Raw genomic sequence first — 17385 nt, 5'->3', positions numbered from 1 at the left:
GCTAAGAAAAGGTCAACTTTTTAGTAAAAAATCCAACTTGGCATCGACAGATGAATGGATAAAGAAGCTGTGGTCTATGCATACAATGGAATATTCCTCAGCCATTAGAAACGACAAATACCCACCATTTGCTTCGTGGTGGATGGAACTGGAGGGTATTATGCTGAGTGAAGTAAGTCAGTCGGAGAAGGACAGACCATTATATGGTCTCATTCATTTGGGGAATATAAAAAATAGTGAAAGGGAATAAAGGGGAAAGGAGAGATAATGAGTGAAAATATCAGTGAGGGAGACAGAACATGAGAGACTCCTGACTCTGGGAAACAAACAAGGGGCAGTGGAAGGGGAAATGGGAGGGGGTATGGGGTGACTGGGTGACGGGCACTGAAGGGGGCACTTGGCGGGATGAGAATTGAGTGTTATGCTATATTTTGGCAAATTGAACTCTAATAAAAATAAGTAAGTAAGTAAGTAAGTAAGTAAATAAATAAATAAATAATCCAACTTGGATAATTCCACTAACTGATCTGTGAGGTCACCGTGCCAGTTGCTGCAGGGTACTAGCTGGTAACTTTTAGTATCTGAGACCTCGCAACAGGTGGGTGTCCGCGTCATGTGCAGAAACTTTACTTTTCGTTCCTAGCAGACAGCATCAGGCAGTGAGAAAAGTCATCAGGACTGGGAGGAGAAAACGATTTGCCCAGTTTGAAGCCAAGAGATGATGGGCCCATCATGCGATGGGTGCCACATCTCGTCTCAGGATCTAGGCTTTGAGGCCACTTCACTTTTCCTTCCCACGAGGTAGACCAATGCAGCTGCCCAGCCCTGACATGGTTTCTGGAGAAGGGGGGCCATAGAAGCACCCCTCTGACACCGAGACCCGAGGGCCTGCCTTGCTGAAGCCACTGTTTATTGTAGATCCCAAGTCTGAAGAGGCAGCCGCAGACGGCACCCCCACTCTTCCTCTAACACGCCGTCTGCTTTGCACCCCATCCTCTGTCCCCTGTCGGAGCGGGGAGCGATGCGTGCCTCAGGAGTACGTCTGCGATGGCAAGCGAGACTGTCGGGACGGCTCGGATGAAGGGAACTGCTCCCAGTTCTGCGCCAGGCCAGGTCTGTCACCGTCACCTGTTCAGTCCTCTATGCCAGGTATATGGAGTCAGCTTTGGGCACGTGGTGTGAAGTACCCATGTTTATTACGATCCCTTGCTTTCCCTATAAATCGTCGTAGGTAAAGCTCCTACTCTGTCAGAATACAGATCTAGTTCATCACACTGAAGTCAAATGTTTTACCAGGTGCAATTGTTAACTATTGCTTCCTTGCCCCCTCAAATTTGCTTAAGTGTTATGAGCCCCTATCACTTAACCCCGTTCAGCCTGCTAACTTAGTTGGCCTGAGCGCCTTACTAAAAAGCTTCAAGCTAAAGAACTTGAACAAATAGGATGCAATCTACTTACTCCTTAAACTCCAGGATGAGGGTGAGTGAATCAAATTTTAAACCTTCAGGATGATGGAGAATATGGCGAGAGCCTTTGGCCCTTTCTGTTTTAGGGGTCTTCCAGTGTCTGAACGGAAACCAGTGCATTGAGGAGAAATACCACTGCGATGGGGCTCAGCAGTGCTCGGATGGGTCTGACGAGCTGGGCTGTTGGAAGCCCAGTGACGATTGTTCTTTACGTTGTGACAACAAGACCCGCTGTATCCCCAGGATCTGGCTATGTGATGGCAACGCAGACTGTTTGGACAAGAAAGATGAACAAGGATGCAGTAAGTGCCAGGCAACTTATTTGTGGTAGGTTGTGTTCTACGATGTTGCGACCAACGCTGAATTAACATTTTCCACATCATTGCTCATAGAAAAAAAAAGATACAGGGTGAGGTTTCTGAGAATCTCTCATGGTAATATATTTGTCAGCTAATCAACACATAACCTTGTTTTAGGTGTATGGCTGATTAAAGGCCACTTGATATACGTAAGTTGGCTCATGAACATTGAAGACATGGCCAACGGCATCACAACTCACGCCCGAACAAAGCTTATGTAACACGTGTATCTGCTCCATAAGGCAGCTCGTAGACTTCTTGTACTAGGAACACCAGACAGAATTTCTCCACTACACTTGGGGGCCCATTTGAACAGCAGAATCAGAATCCCCCAAAAGTACAAAAATGTGGGAAGTAGAGCTCTAAATAGATTGCAGAAAGGACACTTGTTTACAGTGTGAGGACTGAAATGAGAAGGCAGTGTCGCCTTGTTCCATCTCAATTGGAAGCGTGTGCTAGGCAACGCATATGTTTTGCTGTTTTGTGTATGCGTGTCTTCAAATGACCACGAAAGCGTGGGAGCTTGGGATTGTTGGGGAGGTGTGGGTTACGAATTTTGGCAAGTAGGTGAATGTGCAAATAATGAATCTGCAAATAATGCAGATGGACTGTACTTAGCATGAAGTTAACAGACTAGGAGGGAAGGGTCTGAGTTGAAGGGATGCTGGAGATCATGGGGTAGCACTTCCCTCTCTGTGACAAGATTCCCATTAGTGGAAAACCAGTCTCTTCACAAAATGTTTCTTGAGCTCAAATCTACCACATTGAAGATTTTAATTTTGATCCTAGGTCTTCTCATGTGGGGGGCCATCCTCATCTGTGAGTGTCATTGCTTTGCCCTCTTTCCTATGGGATACTCAGTCTTTCTGTGGTCTTCCCAATGACCTGTTTCAAGGACCTTTGTCGCACTGTGGGAACAGGGTAGAGGAGAGCATTTGAAGAATTGAAGTGGGAAAAAGAAGAGTCTGGGTGAGGTTCCATGATAGATTTGAATGCGGAGGGGACTGTGGAGCCAGATGACATCATTGCAGTCAGGCTTATGAGAATATCAGGAGGAGAGGCAGGGAGGGAGGAACCCAAGGTATAATTTACTTTTCAGTAAGTATTTATGGTAGGATCTGAGCCTTTTCTCTTGAGACAAATCAAGCAACTTCCATCTGTAGGAACTGAGCCCAAGAACATAACACATAGGACATGTTGGATATCATGAGAGACTTTCTCTTTTCATGGATGACATTAAGGTCCTGGAGAAGAGTCCTGCTCCCTAGCCTATCCAGTGTCCTTCCATGTGTCTCCCATGCCTGTCCCCCAGCCCTCATTCTCCAAGACAGGATTTTTCTGGGCTATCTTAGTAGGCCTTTTCTGGCCTAACACTACTGAAACCACCTTTGAGGGCTGGGGTTTCGTTTCCCAGGGGACAGCAGAAGACCAGGGAGTCTTCAGACCCCTTTAGGTGCCTTCAGATCACTTCCACATCTGGCTGAGTTCTTACTTAAAGCTTTATTTTCCAGTTCATGCAAAATGCAGTGCACCTGAATTCCGATGCAAGAGCGGCCAGTGTGTATCTAACTCTCTGCGCTGCGATGGGAACCGAGACTGCCTAGACCACTCGGACGAAGAGGGCTGTCCTGTTGCCTGGCCTGTGCAGTGCCCGTCGGGGGAGGTGAAGTGCCGGAGGAGTGGAGAGTGTGTGCCAGCGGCGTGGCTCTGTGACCGTGACTTAGACTGCAAAGATGGGACTGACGAGAAGGTAGTGCACCCTTCTTCAGAAAACAGATTTCTCCTCACAACTGGAATGTGTGCTTCCTGGTAGAAAATGTGAGAAAACACAAGAGCAGAGAAGGCTCTCATCACTACTGCCCAGAAAGCCACCCTTAACTACATTAAAGTGTCCAAAGTGAGATGATCTCTTGCTGAAAGACCAACGTTTAAGAGGTTTTTATTGTAGGTTTGCACGTATTAGGTTTGCACGTATTAGGTCTTAATGGCTGTGGCTTATTTTTAAATTTTCTTATGTATTTATTTGAGAGCGAGCGAGCACACAAGCAGGGGGAGGGGCAGAGGCAGAGGGAGAAGCAGACTCCCCACTGAGCAGGGATCCTGACGTGGGGCTGACGTGGGGCTCAATGACCTGAGCCAAAGGCAGATGTTTAACTGACCGAGCCACCCAGGCACCCCATATCTGTGGCTTGAATGTCCCATCCAGAGCTCTGCTCCGAAGCTCTGCTCACCTGTCACCACGAAGCACACAGATACTGCCACATTGTAGGAGATGCAGCCTGGCTTGAATCCTTCTTGCATTTGACTTTGCAGAAGGACTTGCTCCCTCATGTTCCACTTCCTCATCTGTCAAATGGGTAGAACATGGGCCTCGTGGTGCCTGAGGGGTCAGGAATGCATCTAAAGGTTCAGGACTATGGCAGGGGCACAGATGTCCCCTCCCCTCCTCTAGTAGGTCCTGCCCCAGAGCCCGAGTGTCCAAGTCAGGTGAGGTGCAAAGTTTGCTATCACATTTAGTATGCTGGGGTAGTTTTGAAATGGCAAAAGAATTCTTAAGAAAAGTTTCTAGAGCACATTCTTGCATCTATGTTTTTCTTGAGTGAAGACTTCCCAATTGGCAAAATAAGATCTTTTCTTTCCACTTCACTTCCAGATTTGATTTACCTAGAACTCCTCACCTACACTCTGGCTACTGCAAACATTTTTCTGAGTTTTGGGGCTTTGTCTGCCCTCGCTGCCAAAGGAACTCAAGCGTTGTCGTGTAAGCCAGGCTCGTTCTCCCTCCGAGAACTCCTTCCTGGGCTCCGAGTGCAGGTGTCACTGACCGCATCACTGTCTCCTCAGGACTGTGGCCCCGAGGAGCTTCGCTGTGGCTCCAGGCAGTGGCCCTGTGCCGGCGGAGACCCGTGCGTGCCTGATGTGTGGCGCTGTGATGGCCAGAGAGACTGTGGGGACAGCAGTGACGAGGCTGGGTGTGAGTGCGGGGCCTCCACTGCGGGGGGCGGGGGGCTTCAGGGGGCCCCCGCTGCTTGCTTCCTCTGGGCATGAGGAGCCGGCTTGGGTGCAGGCCTGCAGGCCCTGACACCTCCCTTAGCAGGATGGAGGTGTCTTGATTGTCCATCCTTGCTGCGGGGGAGGGATGCCGGGGCTGGGTGGGGGAGCAGACTATAAAAGTAGAAAGTCATCCTCTCTAGGTCCCCCCAAGAAGTGCCAGAGTTCTGAGTTCCAGTGCCGCTCCCATGGCTGCCTTGACCTCCGCCTGGTGTGCGACGGGAAGGAGGACTGTGCCGACGGCTCGGATGAAGGTGGAAAGTGCTCGTCATTGTTGTCAGCATGCAGCCAGGCGCCGTGTTCCCACACCTGCTACCTGTCCCCACGTGGGCCCGTGAGTTCGTTCAGCTACTCTTCTCCGGCAGCTATGCACTTGGTATAGCGAGAGGGTCTCTGTCCCCAGGCAGGCTGTCCCCACAGTCTTACCTGGCTGAGCCGTCCTGACCCACCCTCTGATAACCCCTGGGCCCTTCCTGGCTCCCCCTGAGTCCTGTCAGGTTCCTTCCTTGTGTCGTGTCTCCTGGAACTTTACCACCGAGACTCCAGAAACTCTGCTACCCCTGAGCTCGGGGGGTCACTTGGGACTTGGGACTAAGCCAGACATTTTGATGAACGTCTCTTCCATGTATGTATCTGGAATGTGGCCTGCCCTTAAACTCAGGACTGCCCGTGTTCTGGCCTAGCATTATTAGTTGGCTGAACATCATGAACTTGACTCTGGTGGGCAAGTAGAAGAAAATGGTGTTCTGACGTCCGAGCACAATAACCTCTCTATGGGCGGATAGTTGGTTCAGTTAAGTCTCCATGCCTCTTCTTGATTCTGCGGGGATTCTAGGTGTCCTAGGCTGAACGCGGACCCCTCTGTTAACACAGGGGACCCATTGCACCCCTTTGTTGGTGGTGACAAGGGTGTGAGGTGCATCAGCATTAAAAAGACCAAGAGAGTGACTGTATTTAAAATGAAATTGGTTCTAAGAATCTTTTTTGTTTTGAGCTGCTAAAGTCGAGTGCATCACTGTGTGCTTTTAATAGCAAGGCGAGGCCTTTTCATCAAGGTTAGGCATCCGTGTCTTCAGGAAGTCTTAATGCTTTTGAAACCCATTCAGGTCTGTGCTTGTGAGCGAGGCTTTGAGCTGGAGAGCAGTGGCCAAGTGTGCAAGGATGTGGATGAGTGCCAGAAGTCGGGAGGACAACCTTGCAGTCAGACCTGTGTCAATACCCAGGGCTCCTACAGCTGCACCTGTCAACCTGGCTACTCGCTGGAGCCTGATGGTCACACCTGTAAAGCAACAGGTAGGCTGGTGCCAGGATGTCTTTCTCCTAAGCCCTGGGTCAGGAACTTTGAGGTCCTAAATCTCCCAGGAATACAAATGCAAACCTTCTTTCTCAAGTCTTAAATCCTCCTGCCTGCTTCCAGTCTGCTGTCTGCATCTGCGGAGCAAGCCTAGCACATTCTCCAAATCCCCTTTTTATGTGCAGCAGTTCAGATTGAATTTAAATCTGAAGGATTATGCAGATAAGCCATCATTACAACAGAAGCACAACTCTGGTCCTTACCTAAATTAGGATAAGTGTCAATAGTCTTGACAAGCACTTCTTTCCTGCCTACTTATGCCAAATACTTAGAATTTTTTTTCAATTTATGCTAATCATGTGTTTATTCTAAACATCTTTAAACTATGGGTATTAGCTCAAGCATCACATCAAGGAGAGAACTACTCAGATACCAGCCAGCTGGTGTCCCAGCCAGCTCTGCTGTGAGAATGCAGAGACACCTTTGTTCTCTAAATCCTTAGCCAGAGTGAAGTTCAGCAGCCTTCACATTTCGTAAGGCCATGCTGAAAGAGGTTATTATTTGCCAGGTATTGAACCAATCCTGCTCGTGGCAGTTCAGTCCAACCTACTCCTCTATGGCTTGAGGAGCTTGAAGGAGGATGTTCTGGCAACTGTAGACAAGAATGTGATGATTTTCTCTATTGACTACGACTTAGTGGGACAGAAAGTCTTCTGGACAGATCTTAGTGCAGAAAGTATTAAATGGATAAGTATGGACACAAGGAGGACAGGGACCGTGGTAAAAGGTATGTTCCCTTGTGCAGGCTTCATCCTGCCCTTATGAATTACACATAGCATGAAAAATGGCCATTAACATCCTAAACATTGATTTAATTAAATCTTCCCTTTTTTAAATTAATTTTTGTTTTAACTGGCCTTCCACTAATAGAGAAATGTGAGTTTCTTTTCTTTCTTTCTTTTTTTAATATATATTTATTCATGAAAGACACAGAAAGAGGCAGAGACATAGGCAGAGGGGGAAACAGACTCCTTGCAGGGAGCCTGATTCAGGACTTGATCCCAGGACCCCAGGATCACGACCTGAACCAAAGGCAGACGCTCAACCACTGAGCCATCCAGGCCTCCCTCATTAAATCTTCTTAACTAAAAGGGACAAAGGCCTGCTAGTTGGCTAGAAATGAAAAGCTGCATTGACACCTCAGTAGACCACGTGAGTTGGCCAAACTGTCAGCCACTGGCCATTATTTCTAATGGCCATCTTCCTCTACAAGTAGAACCTTGGAGAAATATAAAGTCTGCTTTGATGGAGATGCATCTACCAGTTGTAAAATGAACTAATATGGAATTCAAGTCTGATGCCTATGAGCTAAAACCTAGTAAAAGCCATCATTTAACCTAGACTCCCATGTTGAATGGTTTCCTCTCTCTCTTCAGGGATAAAGTCAGACTGTATAGTGGTCGACTGGATTGGGAGGAATCTCTACTGGGTGGATGGGACAGCTGGCCAGATTTTGGCAATTCAGCTGACTGCTGTTTGGAGAGGGAAATCTGAACATACAATTGTCCTGGATGAGGACTTGACTCAACCACAGTCTTTGGCTTTAGATCCCCTAAATGGGTGAGTCCAGTGGTCAGAATGCCAGCCAAGCCCTTTAAGTTTGTTATTGCTCTTTAGTTTTGTGTTCACTCAACATAGAATGAGTAAAAAGCTTACCTGATTTGACTTTAGATCTTATGGTGATGTGGGTCAGCCATATGTATAGTAATCTTAAAATCTTCTGATAAGCCCAATGCAGGGCTCGATCTCAGGACCTGGGGATCATGACCTGAGCTGAAATCAAGATGCTTAACTGACTAAGCTACCCAGGCACCCCGATAGTGCTTAATTTACACTAATGTGCTTGGTAGTAGTGGAGGAAATAATTGTGTTGGTGTTGAATCTAGGTTCTTCCATCCAAAGTCATTTCTCTGAAAAGGCCAGGAACTTAGAGACAATGATGCCTAGCTGTCAGAGGCAAGCCCTTATTGGGATGGCCATTTGTGTATCAAATGTAAGAACAAGATAGGGTAAAACTTAGGACCCAGAGGTCACCCAGATTGGGTACCCTCTATTCTACTTTTCTTACCTTTTCAATATCTCTATCCAGGAATCTATGACATAGTCCTCAGGAAATTAGCAACAGTTCTGAGGCATCTAATGGCTTTGATTGTGACCAAGATTAAGATCAAGTCACACATCTTCCCATAGAACTAGCCTGCTTTCTAGCCCAGGAGAGATTGGCAGGTTCTCTGGTTATTTTCCAGGTCTAGGAACTAATGTATTCCGTGGCTGCTTGTATAACTGTTGTGATATTTTATCCCCAAGTGATGGCTAAACAAGCACCATAAAATTTCAAGGGTAACTTTCTTTTACTTCACAATTTCACTTAAGGAATAGACCAAGCATGAGGGAAAAAATAATGGGTCTAGATTAGTGTTTTAAGGAATGAATGGATATTTTCTGCAAAGTAATAACTTCAAAGCTGAGTTTTATCCACACAGGCTAATGTACTGGTCTGAAATCGGAGGAGAACCTCAAATAGCACAAGCTGGGATGGATGGTAGTGGCAGAAAAATACTCATCAGTCAAAGTCTTGGCCAGCCAACCAGCGTAACTCTTGACCAGTTGAGTCAGAGGATATTCTGGTCTGATTACAAATTTCACTGTATTGGCTCTGCTAATCTAGATGGTACTGGTGTCCATGTAAGTATTCTTTAGTCTTAGGCTGTATGTAATGTCTTCTGCCTTGTATAAAATTCATTCCAGAAACCTCATCATCCCCATTTTAGATATTGCAGCTAACACAGATCAAGAACCCCTTTTCGGTCGCTGTGTTTGAAGATGAAGTCTTCTGGTCCGATATGAAGATGAGAGCAGTACAGCGCATGAAGAAGACGACAGGCAAGAACAGGGCTGTCCTCATCAAGCGTTCCCAACAGCCTTATGGACTCAAGGTCTATGGTGTACTCTTCAAAATATCCCCCTAATTCTCCCGAAAAGGCTACGTGTACAAGCTTCCCAAGTACAAACTCTAGTGACATCTTTCTATTGTGATTAAAAAGCAAGACGTATTCATTTGCTATTCATAAGGATTCAATAGTGCATAGTAACATCCAGCACCTCTCTTCCAGATAATGCACGAAGTGCTCCAGCCCAAGTCTCCTAATCCTTGTCTGGACACTGGCTGTTCTCACTTGTGCCTTCTGAGCCCACGATCCAAGGGAAGCTGTCACTGCCCAGTGGGACTCCTGCTTGCAGATGATGGCATCACCTGTGTTCCGCTCGAGGAGTCTGCGTTTCTGTTCCTCGCGTTGCCCACAGGTGTCATGCAGGTACTGCTCCACAGCCTTACCCACGTGTCTGTGCCTGGGCTGTGGTCTATTTCAGACTGAGTAATTCCAACCCTCCAGGCACAGCTATACATAGTAGGGGCCCTGGCCTTTGGAATAATCTTTTTTTAAAAAAATTATGTTTTAAGTAATCTCTACACCCAACATGGGGCTCAAACTCATGACCCCAAGATCAAGAGTTGCATGCTCTACTGACCAAGCCAGCCAGATGTCCCCTGCCCCTTTCCCTTCCCCTCCCACTTTAGAATAGCCTTCAATTACAACTTAAATTTTAGTATTCATGTGTGCTGGGAGCTAGCATGACCAAAATAAAGTGACTATGAATTGAAAACCACTCCTTGAGAACTAGTATGTCAGAGCACAGGTTAGGGGTCTGAGAGTATGGTTCACCTGGGGTAGTTGTCCAAGCATCTCACTGATGATATAGAGTAATTCTGAATACAAGCAACTTGGCAGGGTTCTAACCTGGGCAGCGGGTGTACATTTTATGAGGGAATTTTTCTTAAGTCATAGGAGATACTAACAAACAAGTCACTTCTAACTTCTACCATATAAGGGGTTTGTCACCTTGGGCACTTTAAAATGACAAATGTTGGGGTGGAGGATTGGCTTCAGGTTCAGTAATATGTTCATAGTAGAGTCTCATTGAAAGGGGAGGGCGTTTCATGAATAAATGTATCAAATCAACACATGTATGCCTGAAACTTACACAAATGTTATATGTCAATTATAGCTCATTTACAAAATAAGGGGGGGGGCGTTTAACAAAGGAGTCCATCTTGAAGACATGTGGCTTCAAGGACTTTTAAGTAATTAAAGCTCCAGAAAGGGAGAGAAATAACTGCTATTTTTAGATGATAAATTCAGATTTTCATATATTCTAAGTATTTTAACGTTAATGCAAAATCAAGATGTGGAATGACACTAGATTCAGCTGGTGCCATCCACCTAATTTTTTTCCCATAGATTTATCTGAAAAATCTAGAAGCTTTACTAGGACAACCAACTTTACCAGAACATAGGATACTTCCTTTTACCAATGTGAACCAGCTTGCATCCCTGGACTACATAGTCCAGGAAAAGGCTCTCTACCTTTCAGAGTTGGGTAATCGTGATATCAGGCTCCTAAGGCTCAAAGAATCTGGAAGTCTCTCTTGGAGGAAAATCTTATCTGTGGAGGGAACAGTGATTGACCTTGCTGTGGACTGGTTGAGTGGAAACATATATTGGATTGACAGTGAGAATCCTCACATCAATGTTGCTTCCTCGAAAGGCCAATATCCCACTGTCCTGTTCAGTGAAAATCTCTACCACCCCACCTCAGTTGTACTCCATCCACCCTCTGCAGTCATGTGCTTTGTGGACCTGGGTTCCCAGGATGATAGTAGGCGTGGGTCCAGCATTGAATGTGCCTCCATGGACGGCAGCAGAAGGAAGGTGCTGTGGCAGAGATCCCAGGTCCCTGAGGGCCTGACTTTTTCAGATTCAGGAACCCGAGTTTACTGGGCTGATACTGGTAAGTAATTATAACCTATACCATAAACGTGAGTCTGAAGGACTTTGGCCCCCAGTGAAATACTGATGTTCTGCTTTCTGGTCTTTAGCCATGACTTCAAATAGCTTTTAGTTCTGAGTTTACATATTCTGCACCACCTGCCAAACAAACACAATGATTCATCATTCTGAGTAGAATGGAATAGCCCGCAGAGTCATCTGTTGTCCTTTGTGAAGGAATAAAATCGAGAACTTAACAAACGGGCATGAACAAATCTTGGTGTATCACTGTTAGAGTGAATGAAGAACAGTCCTTCAGAAAATGTGTGCTACACAATGTCCTACTGGAGGGGGTTGGCAGACAAGACACAAAGAACTACAGGATGGAGTAGAGCTGTTTAGGCCAAGTGAAATTAACTTAGCCTCTCTTTCTAGGGAGAGGACTCATAGAGAGCATTCAACAAGATGGCTCTAGATACAGAGTAGACCGCAGAGGAATTGAGGGCCTTAACCTCTTTACATTTGGCCAAGGCATGATGTTCTGGACGACAATGGATGATGATGGTAGGTCTTATTCAACATGATTGTCTTTGTGATCTGAATTTACTTGTGTGTCTCTAAAGTGAATCTACTAATGCCTACCACTGATCTTTGGCAGAGTCTTTCTTCTGGAAGAATAATTAAACAACTTCCCTAATCTAGCATGTATGTGTAACAGGAAATCTATGACTTGGGGAAGCTTTTACTTATTTGGTTATTCTTTATATATAAATATGCTTAGTCCTGTTCTGCCTGAGATTTCTGGCTTTCATCTGAGGTTCTTTGCTTTAGAGGACAGTGTGATATAGTCCAGAGAGAATTGGGCCAGGAATTGGAACCAAGTAGTATAATTGCTCTGTCGGTTAGTAGCTATAACACCTTACCTATAAAATGAGGGCAGTACCTGTCTCACTTGGCTCCATACACATGAAAGTACCAGGTGAATTACAGAATATTCTATACTTACAAGGTATTTCTAGTTTTAAAGAGATTTTCCTAAGCTACAGTATTCCAGTATGCTGTTTCTGGCTAGAGTCTAGAATTGGTAAAACTGGAAAATGCCATTTAAAATCTGTCTCTTTAATATTTTCAAATGTTGGTCCATTGACCATTTGGGCTGGCCACATCACAATTGCAAAAACAGGTTGTCAGATCCTACCAACAGAGATGCTAATTTATTTGGTATGTGGTAAGAACTTTGCTATCTGTTTTAAGATCCCCTGGTAACACTTACTGCAAAAAGCCATTTTCAGATATATTATAGAACAATGTTTAAAATCACTACCCATCATTTGCATGGACTATATCTAAGTGTCTCATATCCTAATTATCTATCCTTGTATATTTGGACATATATGAATGTGCTCAACATAATTTACACCTGACTTTATTTTGGAGGAAGGCATAGAACTACTTTTATTTGTCTTGAAATTTCTTCTCAGAAAAAAAAAAAAAAAAAAAAGACTTAGAAAAAAACATGTCTCTTCTGTAAAGCTCCTAATATTCAACTGGAATTTATGCAGATGGGTGACAGTTTTCATACTGAGCAATTTTCTTTGCACAGGAAGTTATCTTAAAATTTGCTTTTCTTAAAAATTTAAATTTTGCTTGTCTTAATGATCATTTACTGGTTTTTGTTTCAGCCCAAACCATTAAGGTTTGGTACAGCAGGGCAGAACTTTCAGAAAACCAGTGGTTCCAAATAGACCAGAAGATTGTGGATTTAAAAGTTTATAGTAGACTTAGTCAACAGGGTAAGCTACTTTTCATTGATTATGGCAACACTGAAGCCTGCTGAATTTCCCCATGAAAGGGATTCCCTATCCTGCAATATCCCCTTGAAATTGCTTTGTTTTTCCTGATAAAATATTTCTCTGGCAAATTCTTATAGATCTCCATAACTCTCTTGTCTTTATGCAATTATATATATCATAGTTCTGGTATATAACTAGTCCTATTACTTTTCTAGGAGACAAAAGAGTGGTAAATATATTGGATGGGGTTTTGGTATACTTGGACCCTATTTTAATTTCTTTTGTAGACACAATTATAACTGTGGTATAATCGAAATCATCTTTTAGCTCCATGGTGGAACTAGCCTTTATTCTACTTATCATCACTTACATCTACTTGTGTTGTTAACTAATCCTTGAAATACCAACTTGGGAGTGCCCATGTGTTTTGCTCCAGTGTTTGAGTAGAGTGATGATGGATTTGGTTAAAGTAGAAAGAGAGAAAGTCTTTTCCTAGTTGACATGAACACCAACAATGTGAGTTCAAATAATTAAGCATATCTACCACTACCATGCATGTTGAGCATCTTGGTCTTAGCACTATTTATGTTGAATATATTGGTCTTATGTGAATGCTACTCCATTGCTTTATTTTGGAAAGCTGAACTTTATAAACAAGTGTTAGTTGTGCTTAAACTTCTGAAGTCTTGGCTTTGTGGAGAGAATATTTTTATTTTATTTTATTTTATTTATTTATTTTTAAGATTTTATTTATTCATGAAAGACACACACAGAGAGAGAGAGAGAGAGGCAGAGACATAGGCAGAGGAAGAAGCAGGCTCCAAGCAGGAAGCCTGATGTGGGACTCGATCCTGGGATTCTGGGATTACGCCCTGAGCCAAAAGCAGATGCTCGACCACTGAGCCACCCAGGCATCCCATGAGAGAACCTTTTTAGAATTCTTCAGTGTGATTAGTGATCACCCATGTGATGATAATCTGTGGCTTGGTTCTGAGAAGCAGAAGGAGGGTCTCCTGGGAAGGTTTATCTATGGTATATAGATAGCTATTCCACAATTCCTGGAATATCTTAAAATAAAACCTTACTAAAAGGTAAAGGTTGAGATCGAAGCCTTACAGAACCATGGTTAGCTATCAGTGGATGACCTTCTACTCAGTTCATAGGGATAATAGATACCATAGCCTTCATATTTTCATCAAAAGAGAGCTTTATTTCTGAGGCTCTTCTAGTTTTGATGCTGGGTGCTTGGCTTACACCATGGGGAAAGGAGAACTCCCAATGGAGTCTTGGATGAGCCAGAGTTCAGCTCAATTTTTATGAAGCTGGTCCCTTGTCTGAATGCCTAGCCTTCCAAAGCCATCCTTACCCATGAAGAAAAATCACTAATCATTTGGTACCTGGTTGACTAAAGGGAGTTAAACTGAAAAACCATCCACGCTGGGAAAAAAAAAAATCTAGGTCCCATAACTCTGATAGTCTGTTTGTAGAATGTCTGCAGAAGATCCTTCTGAAACCATCTAAATCAATGTGTGTGGTTTTTGTTTTTGTTTTTGTTTTTGTTTTTGTTTTTGTTTTTGGTGGGGGGAATCCACAGGTAGTAACAGTTGCTCGAAAGACAATGGTGGCTGCAGCCATATGTGTTTACCAAACCCTGAAGGACTGACTTGTAAATGCCCCAGTGGGTACTCCTTGGCTAACATAAGCAAATGTGTTGAAGCTGTCCTGTGCTCTGAGCTGTCCCAGTCCTGTAAGGATGGTCAGAAGTGCATTTCCATGGAGCAAGTTTGTGATGGTCATGCTGACTGTCCGGATGGATCTGATGAGATGAGCTGTGAGTAACTCCTATCCAAGACCCTACTGTTCATCACTGTACATGACATACTTTGACTATTTAATAAAATAGTTCTTAATTAATATCTCAATCTGATTCTTAATATCTAATTCTATAGTATTCCTCATGCTTTTATCCTCCAAATCATTGCTTTGTTATTGCTGGCACTTTTAAACTGAACAGTATAAAACTTCTAACTATGGGCAATTGGGTATAGATTATGTGCACATCTTCTGGAAAGCTAATGTGTCCTCTGATTCAGTTTTAGAATAGGCCATACGATAGCTCCAAAGGGCTCAAGAGTTTGTGTTTTCTGGAAGAGCACTCATTTAACCTAGATTTGATTCTGTCCATTTAAATTGACCACACAGTGAGCAGAGCCAGGAGGAAGAGGTTGGGTAAATGATTTAACCTGTGTTGGTTTGGTTCCCCTTTTTAAATGTGGAAATAGTACTTTCTCCCTCAAAGAGTTGAGAAATCCAAGAGCATGTGAATAAAGCTGCCATGTTAGAGTATACCACTGTCAGGTTACTTCTTAAATGCTAGCTGGGAGCTAGTGGTTACAGAGATGCTGCTGCCAAATCCTGCCTTCATGGAAAGCTGTTTTCATGGTGAGTCAGCTGAGCAATGGGGATATCAGTCACCATCTTCACATCCTACAGCTTTGGCTCTAGTGGTATCCAAGTCGTGGAAGCTGTAGAGCTGAAGAAATGGTGAGCTCAGCACTGAAGCTTGTAACTATTAAGAAAACAAAGTGGGAAAGGCATCTTAACAGTGAAGAGTTCTTATCAATTTCTGAATTTAAATCCTTATCATCCTCAAAGCTGATGAGTTGGAATGCCACTTGTTACCCCGAATGACTTCATCTTAAATAGGAAAGTTAATAGATTTTGATTCCCCATGGTTGATTCTATGTTCTCATGGATGAGGATGTTTTCTCAAAAACCTCATGTTACGGTGACTGTAGGAGGCAGGCCAGTGAGCAAGAAATGTGTCACCTTCACCATCTCGTGTTAGAATTAAACCAGAAGCCTAACCGACCGTCACTGGTTCTCCCATCCTGATGACCAAGAGTTGGCTCTACTTCTCAATAAGTATTTCTCCCTGGCTTGTACATGAAACTTTTTTGGAGGGGGTGGTACTGGGTATGAAAAGCTAGTCTGGCTTCCTCTGGAAATACCCACTTGTCAGGGACCTTAAACTGCCCAGGAGTGGAAACACTCCTGTAACACCAACCTGAGGCAGAGGCAGTAGGTGGTTTTATTGCTAACATGGCTACCTTTCCTCCCCTTAGTTTGGTCTTTAGTATTTATATACAGAATGATGCTTGTGCCAACAACGATGGGGGATAGGGTGAAATGTCTTACAGGCAAACTGAACTTACAGGTTGTTGGTTAGAAGCACCCTCCTGCCCACTTCTGCTACCAAATCTGGTCCAAGATTTACAGCTTGTAGATCTTGCTAAACCAACACTTTACTTGGACACACACACACACACACAAATTCATATTTACACATAAACTTACATCTTAAAAATCTTTCTGGATATTTACCATTTAGATCTACCATACTGTTGTTAATAGAAAAAAATATTTTTGTAACTGAGAGAATGTGCATGGCTAAACCTGGGCATACCATCATTTAAAAATAGATTATAGATTGGTATGATAGACTGTCCTGAAACCAAACATTTTAAGTGCTTTAGAATATGCAGCTTTTTATATGTTTTTAATAGTTTTTTGGTCAGCCAAGAGGTAATGGTAATGATTTGATGATTTCATAAATTCAAACTCATCTAGAAGATGAGTCTTCTAGAATTCTTGTTCTTCTGAAATCGTTTAACTGACAAATACGGGGATATACCCATATCTGTTTTTGTAGGTATCTATCCAGATAAAACCCATTCAACACCAACATCTAAAAATGCAGAGGCTGGAAAAAGGTTGAATCCAGAAGCCTCTCTACCTCTCCGAGCTACCAAGTCCACCAAGGCCAGATATCCGAGTCTAGAAGGGGTGAATTATCCTGTTGGGAAAACACTAATCCCTCCAATTTCTGCTAGAGAAAGCAAGATCTCCGAAACCAAGGAAAAAGGCGAGCTTGTTCAGCCCAAGGACCCACAGAAGGCAAAACATCTGCCGTGTAGCACAGATTTCTGTAATGGGAGGGGAATCTGTACCATGGTAGGAGGGCTAAGAAGGTGCCGCTGCCTGATGGGATACAGTGGAGAGTTCTGTGAAGAGCCAGCACGTGGACCTGCACCTGGCTACATAGCCCTCAGCTTAACCGTTGTCTTATCAGTTGTTCTAGTAGCTCTGGGAGCATTTGTCTATTTCAGAAGAGCACACAAATTAAAAAGGTGAGCAGCTCTTAATGTCCTCATGGTAGAGTTCATTCCAAAGAAGGCTTATAGGATTAGTGGGGTTGGAGTTATCCCTCTACCCTAGGAACTTGTCCTCCAGGGAAGGATCTAGGTGAATAAGCAGCCTGCTTACTTGTTGGATGACCTGGAGGGACAACAGAGGTCACCTCTTTGAGACCTGGGGGCACACGATATTGTAAGGGATAGGAGGCATTTGCGCAGGTGAGAGCTGCCTTGGCAGCAACCAGTGGCACAATCTCAGGGGTGAAGTGATGAGATTCTTTACCAATGAGGCCAAGTTTGTGCCAAGAACTGCAGGAGAAACTCAGAGGCATGTTAGTTT

At 44.0% G+C, this 17385-nt stretch overlaps 1 protein-coding gene across 2 annotated transcripts in view; it reads left to right on the top strand.

The window, feature by feature from the left end:
* The window catches only part of LOC144284448 (low-density lipoprotein receptor-related protein 2-like), a 43522-nt gene that overhangs the window by 24128 nt on the left and 2009 nt on the right, over positions 1-17385 (top strand). For both annotated transcript variants that reach the window (XM_077848987.1, XM_077848986.1), the window contains exons 16-31: positions 919-1113; positions 1553-1768; positions 3337-3575; positions 4670-4799; positions 5020-5210; positions 5983-6169; positions 6739-6957; positions 7607-7790; positions 8714-8915; positions 9002-9166; positions 9344-9544; positions 10529-11078; positions 11492-11620; positions 12739-12849; positions 14444-14680; positions 16562-17039. In XM_077848987.1, coding sequence (XP_077705113.1) covers positions 919-1113; positions 1553-1768; positions 3337-3575; positions 4670-4799; positions 5020-5210; positions 5983-6169; positions 6739-6957; positions 7607-7790; positions 8714-8915; positions 9002-9166; positions 9344-9544; positions 10529-11078; positions 11492-11620; positions 12739-12849; positions 14444-14680; positions 16562-17039 — 3634 coding nt within the window. The remainder of the gene's footprint in view (positions 1-918; positions 1114-1552; positions 1769-3336; positions 3576-4669; positions 4800-5019; positions 5211-5982; positions 6170-6738; positions 6958-7606; positions 7791-8713; positions 8916-9001; positions 9167-9343; positions 9545-10528; positions 11079-11491; positions 11621-12738; positions 12850-14443; positions 14681-16561; positions 17040-17385) is intronic.

This window comes from Canis aureus, chromosome 15 (assembly GCF_053574225.1).
Source record: "Canis aureus isolate CA01 chromosome 15, VMU_Caureus_v.1.0, whole genome shotgun sequence".
Taxonomy (NCBI): Eukaryota; Metazoa; Chordata; class Mammalia; order Carnivora; family Canidae; genus Canis; species Canis aureus.
Note: the sequence above shows the minus strand (reverse complement) of the source record. Positions and strands in the feature narration are given on the sequence as shown.